At 57.1% G+C, this 9,056-nt stretch overlaps 1 protein-coding gene across 1 annotated transcript; it reads left to right on the forward strand.

Annotated features, from left to right (window-relative positions):
* Positions 1 to 316: 316 nt before the first annotated feature.
* On the forward strand, positions 317 to 7,269 carry LOC311215154 (mesothelin-like protein; the record flags this gene model as incomplete). The annotated part of the gene is made up of 16 exons (XM_084296181.1): positions 317 to 362; positions 610 to 641; positions 1,020 to 1,069; positions 1,676 to 1,796; positions 1,895 to 1,962; positions 2,286 to 2,412; positions 2,502 to 2,692; positions 2,781 to 2,871; positions 2,956 to 3,100; positions 3,622 to 3,806; positions 4,211 to 4,366; positions 4,520 to 4,653; positions 4,879 to 5,009; positions 5,102 to 5,196; positions 5,413 to 6,451; positions 7,187 to 7,269. 16 exons carry the CDS (start codon positions 317 to 319, stop codon positions 7,267 to 7,269), a joined length of 2,694 nt encoding a protein of 897 aa, XP_084152307.1.
* Between the last annotated feature and the right edge of the window lie 1,787 nt (positions 7,270 to 9,056).

The raw sequence follows: 9,056 nt of genomic DNA on the forward strand, positions 1-9,056 counted from the left end.
TGCCTTGTGTTGGATTTCTCCCCCCCTGCACTGCTGTGGCCCCACGAGGAGCCAAGGGATCGAGGGGGACCCAGCTTGGGGTGCCAGCAAGGACATCTCTTTATGGAGTTCATTTCAATACCAGGCAGAGAAGGAGATCTGCCACCCACCATACAGGATTCAGAAACCTCCCGCGGCTGCGCAAGGACCTGTGCGGGCAGCACCGGGGCTCAGCTCCAGCCCCAGCTCCGGACGGAGGCAACCAGCACCAGGACCCCCCCCGACTGCAGCCCCCGCTCGGTGCCCACCTGCAGACGAAGCCCCCGGTGCAGGCAGGATGCTGCTGGCAGCCCCTGCCCTGGCCACCCTCGTCCTCAGCCTCCGTGAGTCACTGCCTGCCTCCGGGCTGCGCTCCCCGGGCTCTGCCATCAGCAGCCGTGGCTCTGCTCGGGGAGTTTTGGCCAGCCCGCAGCAGGCTCCGCATCAGGGCCCGGTGTTTACTAAACCTTGCTAAACTGAGAAAGGAAATCGTCCCGGCCTTTAAAGCCAGAGCTGCTGCAGAAGAGCCCCTATCACCTCTGCATGTGCTCCTGCCTGTTTTATAACACCATCTCGCTTTGTTTTTTGCAGGATTTTCCACAGGCCTGGCACGAGCCGCGCTGGTAAGTCCCTGCGGGTTGCCTCAGGGGCTCCAAAGGCATGGCAGTGGCCCAAAAGCAGCAGAGCTGTCACCATGCCCTGGCCCCATCCCCATCCTGGCCGTGCCATGGCCCCACTGTGCTTGCTCGCAGCTGCCCCACAACCTCCCCATGCTGCTCCCAGTCCAAGGGAGGGAGTCCCAGGGGAGGCAGGGGGAGCCCCACTGCTGAAGGGTTTGTCCCCAACCTTGGCACGGGCTCTGGTGGCTTTTGCACCTGCGTGTGACCTGGAGCATCCCCAGGGCTGCAGCCTGCGGGCACAGCAGCCAGGCTGGGAGCACTGCCCAGCCCCGGCAGATTTTGGGCTCGCTGCAGCTGATGTCTGCCTGTCACCCCCCCCAGGCTGCCCTGCTCTTCGGCACCATCCTGACCGTCACCGAGCCCTTGGCTGGGTAAGTACCAGCCCCTGGCAGGGCTCAGCGAGCGCGGGGGGCTCAGGGTGCGGCCGGGGGCTCCTGGCTGGGGCGGCCGTCGCATTTCTCCCCGCGTGCGTCACCGCCGCCGTGACAGGGAACTTGGGCTGGAGAAGATTTAAAACCTGGTGCAGCCGGTTCTGGTACTGGGCTAGGATTTCAGCCCCATCGGCTTGTGTTGTAGCACAAACAGACAAAAAAAATGCCCTTCCCTTTACCGGGCTGGTACAAGCACAACAGGAGCCTCCTCCCCTGGGCCAAAATTCCGGGCTCTGCTGGTTTCTGCCTCACCCACAGCCCAGGGCACCCTGCTGCAGCTGGAGCCTGGCACTGCCCCGGGGCTGCAGGGGACACTGCCTGTGGCTCTAGGGCATCTCCTTTGTCACGGCATCCCTTTTGTCAGGGCATCTCTTTTGTCACCGCATCTCCTTTTGTCATGGCACCTCTGCCCCTTTGCCCCACACAGCCCCAGACAAGGCAAAGGGGAATTTCCCGAAGGGTAGGGCAGGTTCACCCTCACCAGGGGGAGAGGGAAGGGAGGGACCCAAAAGAAGGGTGCGATGCAGCCGTACCTGCCCCATGCAGCCTTCCAGCCTCAGTCCTGCAAGGATTCCAGTGCTCCCAGGCCCACCCCCTGCCTGCTGCCACCATCCTGGCACTCGCCCAGGAGATGCGGAACAAAAGCGTGGAGCTGAGCAGCGCCCAGGTGGGCAGGGGGGGCTGTTGGGGCAGGGGGAGGGCTCCACACCTCCTCAGCGTGGTTAATGAAAGCTTTTCTTTGCCCAGCTGTCCTGCCTGGCCCAGCTGCTCGCTGCCAACAACCTGACGGCCGACTTCAGCAGCTACCCGCCCGACCTGCTGCTCTTCTTCGAGTGAGTACCGAGGGTGTCCTGGTGCCCCTCGAGAGCTCCACACGTGATGAAAATCACCTGCTGCTGGTGGCACCCTCAGACCAACACGGGGCACTCCCAGCCCCGCAGACCCCCAGCCCCTCTCCAAGGCCAGCTAAAGCAGCATGGGCTGTGTGGGGCTGGGAATGAGACCCCCAGCATGGGCCAACGCACAAGCTCACCCCTTTCCACTCATTGCTCAGAAGGGAGGCACGCCTTAAAACAACTCTCCAAAAAGGGGCAGCCTCTGTGCCCCCGTTTCCAGCCCCCCCCCTTCCCACACCGCTGCCTCTTGCTCCCTGCAGCGTGGCCGAGGTGCGCGGCGAGACCTGCGAGGAGTTTTATTCCTTGGCTGCCCACGGGAACCTGGAGCTGCTGCCCCGGGGCTCAGCACAGCGCAGGGCAATCCTGCACGGGGCTCTGGCCTGCGTGGTGAGTGGGGCCATGCCGTGGGCTCTGTGATGGGGATGGTGAGGGGCCCCCGTGCTGGGCATGGGACGAGCACCACATCCCTCTCCCAGGGCGCGAGCAGCTCCCGCCTGAGCCTCGAGCAGCTGGGCAGCCTCGGGGCGCTGGTGTGTGACATGGAGCCGGACACCATCACGGCCTCGGATCCTGGCATCCTGGAGAACCTGAAGCTGTGCCCAGCACTGATGGAGGCCCAGCGGGGTGCGGTCAATGCTGTGCTCCTCGGGGGTGGCACGGCGTATGGGTGAGGAGCCCCTGCTTGCCGGGCAGTGAGCAGGAGGGGGGGCGGTGTACCTGTGAGGATGCTGGACCGTGCCTTCTGTCGGCTGCAGGGATCCTTCGGGCTGGGATTTGCACACTCTGCAAAGTTTGGGGCCGCTCGTGTTGGCTTTGAACCAGACCACGCTGAGCCTGGTGGCCAAGGTAAGCCGACCCCAAAGCGCCCATCCATCCATCGGGGCCAACCCACGGCCGCGGGACCCAGCACCCTCTGCCCTCCCCTGGCAGGCAACGAGGGAGGCGTTTGCCAGGAGCATCGCAGCCACCTACAGCAGCCAGGGGTGGTCCCAGAGGGAGAAGTCCCTGACCCTCCTGAGCGCCTTCGCAGCGGCCTCAGCAGCCTCTCGCCCCCGGCTGAAGCGGAGCACAGACCGTGAGCCTTTCCCTTCCCTCTGGATCCTTTCAGTTGCTCAAAGCTCGTGGGGTGAAAAAGGCCCCTAGGGAGGGGGAGAGGATAGGCAGAAAGTGGAGAGTGCCCATAAAGGAACCGGGGAGATGGGGGAAATGTGGGAAATGTGGGAAATGTTCCTTCTGCATGCTGGGGGCTGCAGCGGGGGGCAGCGCTGTGGGACCCGTGCAGCTCGTGTGGCTGTGCTGTACCAGAGAGCTTTTAATTGACAAAGCAAATCGCATATGGCCTGCAGAAACATAAGCATATTCTCCAGGAATAAGTTTAAAACTGACAAATGAAAGTGAATAAGCCACAAGAGTGAGAGGGAGAACTGGGGGCGGGAAGCTGACCGCAGCCCTGCCCTACGAGGTGTTCAAGCAGCATTACTGCCATAACCTGCCCCTTCCACAGGGCTTTTCTGGGGGCTGTAAGGTCCCATGATGAGATCAGGGCCAGGTGTAGGGGGAAAACGCTAACCCCTGAATTGTCCTCCCCACCTGCAGGCTGCATGTCCACACCCATCACCCCCAGTACCCTCTCTGACAGCCTCCTGATCATCAACTACAAAACCGCCGAGCAGTTCTACCTCTGTCTGAGCGATCAGGCCCTGCAAAACAGCCTGGCACATGTGCTGGAGCAGCCGCTCCCCATGGAATACCTCCAGATGGTGAAGAAAAAGCTGCAGGAGGTGATGGATGAAGCAGGGCAGGGGCTGCTGCTTGGCCCCCCGGTTGGCACGGGTGGGACTGGGGTCTGGGCGCTGCTGGGAGCAGGAGGTGCTCACCGGTGGGCTGGTGCTTGGGGTGATGCCCCTTGGTGCCCTGCAAAGCACCAAGGAGTTTGGGGGCTGGGGATGGCGTGGGCAAGGCAGAGAGGCAGCAGGGTGGGGAAATAGGTGGCGAAATGAGCTGGGTGAAGAATGCGAGGCAGAGAGCAGAAGGGTGGTGGTGTGGTGGAAACAGGGGTTTCTCAGTGCTCGTTAGGCTGCTGGAATTTGCCTCGGGATATGGAGAGCACCTCCTGTCTTAATATAGACAACGAGAGAAGCATCCCCCCTTCCCGACCCTCTTCTCTGACCCTCTGGCCGTACAGATGTACCCCGCGGGGATCCCGGATGAGCAGCTGAGGCTGCTGGGGTCGCTGTCCCGGCAGTTCACGGCGCAGGAGATCAGGCAGTGGCAGGTGACCTCCAGCGACACGCTCTGCGCCCTGCTCAACCCCCTGGATGGCACCTGGAGCGCTGCCCAGGTACCTGTGCTGCTGGGGGACACGGGGGGACGGCTGGTGGCAGCAAAGGCAGTGCCCAAGCAAGGCATGGGAGGGGGTTTGCAGCTCGCATGCCTTCCCCCCAGAAGCATTTTCCTGCCCTGGACACACACAACCCTTGGTTATGTTTTCCAGAAGCAGCAGCTCATCACAAGGTACCTGGAGCTAGGGGGCAAATTAACCGGCCCCTTGCTTCGGAGAATCGGTGGGAGCTTCCTGTGTAGCCTGAGCGAGGAGCAGATCAAGGGAGTAACCCCAGAAGCAATCGGGTAAAGCACTCTGTAGGGGTATTTGCTGGTCCTGCGTGGTGCCTGGGATGGTGGGGGAGGAGGGCAGAGGGGCAGCGAGTTCCCACCTCCGTTCTGGCCCTGCCATGTCCCCCTGTCAGCTCCTGCCTGAGCCAAAGCACTTCTCCCCCCCCGGCCACCCAAAGGGCTTTTGCTGTGGCTTGGGTGCTGCCCCCTGCCCTGCTCTGTGACCCTCTCTTTCCCCAGGAGCGCCGGAGAACTGGACATTTCCTCTTGCTCTCAGAGCAAAAAGGACCAGCTGTACAGAACAGCTCAGGAGGCCTTTGCTGGCCAGGCCTGCACCCAAGCCTATTACGACCAGATCCGACCCTACCTGGGTAGGTGCTGGGTGCTCCAGCCTGCGCCTTCCTCCCCATGGCAAAGAGGCACAGGGATGCATGTATTTAGGCCCCCACATGCTTTATTCAAGGTGGAGCTCCAGTAAAGGACCTGAAGGACTTGGCTAACGCTGGCATCACCATGAGCATCGACACTTTTCTTGCCCTAAATCCCAACGAACTGCAGGTACGCTCCTGGTGAGCTGCTGCCCTTTTCCCTGCTGAAGGGAAGGGCCAGTCGAGGGCTGCGCTGTGGGGCTCAAGGCTGCAGGCCCATCAAATCACCAAGGCTCTATTTTTCACCTTTTTGTAAGCTATCACTTGCTCTGCAGCCCCGTTAGAAAAGCACCTTGTGGCAGTGTCAGCTGTGGGGCTGACCAAAGGTGTTGTGTGCGTATTGCAGAAACTCAGCATCATGGACGTCAAAAACCTGCTTGGGACAGAAGTTCAAGAACTGAAGAAAGCCGAAAATCAGACCGCCGTGCTTAGCTGGATCAAGAAACAGTGCCAGGAGGAGCTGGACCGGATCCTGGGAATCGGCCTGCACGGGGGGATGGAGGATCCCTGCCCCATGGGGACCACCCCCCCGCCTCACCCCACTGCCTCAGCCAGTAGCGCCCCCACAACCACCGCCCCCACCACCACCACCGCCCTCCTCACTTCCCCCAGCCCCATTGCCACGAGCAGCCGCCCTCCTACTACGCCAAACACCAGCCCCGAGACCCCCACCCCAAAGGCTGTCAGCCCGACCCTCCCTACCAGCACAGCCCCACGTGCTTCCACCCCCCGGCCCAGCACCACCGTGGGTCCCGCTGCCACCCCCACAGCCCGGCCCACTCCAGCCCCCAGCTCCATCGCCCCGTGCCTCATCCACCAGTCGGCCACCCCAAACAAGACCACCACCACCCCAGCTGTCACCTTTCTCGCCACCATCCTTGCTGCCACCAACCCCAGTGCCACCTCTCCCAGCTCTGTCACCCCCCCAGGTGCCACAGGCAGCGCCCCCCCCAGCACTGGTGTCACCAACCCCGCTGTTACCCGCGGCACCAGCACCCTGCTGGTGCCCAGTAACACACCAGCATCCGGGGGCACCACCAGCCCAGTTCCTGCCACCCATTTCACCACCAGCCCGAGCACCCCCGGTGCTTCCAGTGCCCTTGTCCCAGAGTCAACCACTGCACCCGCTGCCATCACAGCCACAGAAATGAACCTTCCCCACAAGCCCACCCCAGTTCCCAACACCACTGTCTCCACCCAGAAGAGTGGCAGCTCCTCAACGGTCAAGACTACAACATTTGCTTGCAAGACTGGTGCTCCTCCGGCACTTCTTGGACCCTCTTCCACCACCTCCAGCAGTGAGAACACCAAGAAAACACCCACAGGTGTGCCAGAGTCACCAAAACCAAACCCTGGTGGATACATCAATCTGCAACCCGAACCTGGTAAGGCGTGTTGAGAGTCAGGAACGTCTTAGGAATTGACACCGAGGCAGAAATCTTCACTGACCAGAGCAGCCGATCTGCCTTTTTCCTTGCCAGGTTCAATCCTGGCATGCTATTGTCCACAAGAAACCCCAGACAGTTGCTGGCACGCCAGGTAGCAATGTCTCCACAGGGCCTTATAGCCCCTGGGTCTGCAGCATTCTGCCTTCAGATCCTGCAAGTCCGGCAAGGTGCATCCTAGGATGTCTTGTAATGTTCTGAGCACACAGCAGCCCTCAGCCGCTCTGCAGAAAGCTGGAGAAATTGCAGTAATGCCAGTGCTCTGCTTTATTTTTCACAGGGCAAGGATACAGGCCTTCCATATTTTAGCTGTACATGGTCTTCTTGAATAGGCATCACTGCAGAAGCCCTAAAATCTGAAGTCCTGTATCCTGATAGAGCTACTTCAGTAGTTTTATTGACTCAAACAGATTCACTCCTGTTTTACACTAGCAAAATTAAGAGAAGACTCAGTCCTCCTGACTGCTCATGGCAAGGTGGTATTTGCAACTGGGGTGCAGGTCCAAGCCTGAAGGTGCAGGGTATGGCCAATGTGACAAAAGGCAGAAAACTGTTGTCCTACACATGCAGTCCCTCAGGGTACCTGAACCCCAAAGCACTTCTACAGCCCTAACAGCTCACACGTGCTATTGATATGGACAATCCAGTTATTTCTCATCTGTGTTCTCTCTCCAGGATCAGGATCCAGGCTCTCCTCCTGCTTGGTGCACATACTGACCATAGCCGTGGGCTTATCACTGCTGCAAGGGCTTCTCTGACACTACACCACCACCTCTAGCACCATACTCAGTAGATCCCTCCTTTAGTTTTTCACCATCCTGCAAAATAATGGTGCTGGCGAGCTCCCTGCTGAAATGCAGAAACTCAGGAAAGTAAAAGAGTTGGTCTGTTTGCTTCCAGCAAGGAATTTGCTCATTACTTTTGAAGCTGGGAGGTGAAAGGAGGACAGATGATTTTCCATCCCAAAGCAGCCCAACAGATAATTACTACCTAGTTGCTCTGTATAGTACAAGTATCAGTAACATTGACTGAGCTGGCAATGCATTAATGCTGACAGCGGGTACAGTTCTGACAGCTTCACTCACGCTGGGTGGCGTTTTACTTCTATGCAGTCCCACTGGGATCTGCTGACAGCAGTGGGAAAACTCAGGGATTCAAGTTACTGGCCACTTCAAGATAGGTAAAATATGGCCCAGGAACGCTGCCAGAAAGCTCGGCCAGAAATCCACTAAACTGCATTTAACTTGCTTCATGAATGTATGAGACTTTTGATCAGCGTTTGTTCAAACTACACCAGGCCTAATTAGAGGGAAGATTAACTGGAGATAGTTTGTCTTGATTACTGTTGCAATACTATATAATAAAGTATCAATCAACTTTTTCCCCTAATCAAATGTGTTCTTTGATGTGTTTAGTGCTTTGTGGTTTTTGTTTGGTTGGTTTTTGTTTTTGTTTTTTGTTTGTTTGTTTTTCCAGCTAACAAACCCGAACAGTTTCCACTTCTTTTGCTCCGACTTCCTTCTATCTTCTCCTCTCATAGCTCTTCTGCAAGCAAGCATTTCTCCCTCCAGCTTGCAGACTTTCCTCCTCACCAATTCAATTCTTCACAGGCTGAGGAGACTCTCCCATGTCATTTATTGAGTGAGTCAAGGCACGAGGAAACAAATCAAGATTTCTATTTAAGGGATCAGGATTTGGGGAAATGCTGTTAAAAATGTAGGCTGCCTTACTTGGAATCCCACCCAGCCTAGGTAGTGCCCCAGTACCACTGGATGCAGGCAATGAGGAAATGTCTCTTGCCACCCAGAGATCTGCAATGATGGACAGACCAGTCTCTCACATTCCTTTTCTGTAAACCGCGGACAATAAATATTTATAATGCCTTTGCAGGAAAGAAAAAACGGATTTCAAGGGCTAGATTCTGACAAAGTACAGTTTGCACTAGGGCTTTTTCAGACAGAAATCCCCAATGAGTGGAAAAAATATGCTGAAAGCCTTATACAAAGTTCTTCTGCCTGTCCCACGAGGAAGCTGAGAACAGACTCAGCCCTTAGATTTCAGCAGTCAGATTTTCAGATAGAAAACTATCACACCTGTCTGGAGCTCCTGGACACTTAATTTGATCCAATACCTGCAGACACTATGGTGCAGGCAGTGCAAGCGAAGAGAAGAAAACAGACACTCATATTTTGCTTCTGGCATTTTTTACTTAGTTCCACCATTTCTTTACAACCAGCCGGAAAACTTTACTCCCACTCAGAGGTCCTGGCAGTGTCGAGAGATCAAGCTCTTTGAGAAATGTAATTGTTAACATGCAGAACAGCTGATTCACTCACCCTTACACCCACCAGGGTTACACAATAAAATATTGATATTGGTTTTGTTGCAGCAGTATGGCTGGGTATAACCTGGGCTTGGTCTGTACAAAGGGAAAAAAAGATCCTGCTCTGAAGGGTCTGAAATCTTCCCTTCAGATGGAACACCTTTTTTTTTTTTTTTTTTTTTTTTTTCCTATTGATTTGAAAGAGAAAAGCACCTAGCAATG

Source organism: Netta rufina (assembly GCF_964035555.1).
Source record: "Netta rufina genome assembly, chromosome: 15".
NCBI lineage: Eukaryota > Metazoa > Chordata > Aves > Anseriformes > Anatidae > Netta > Netta rufina.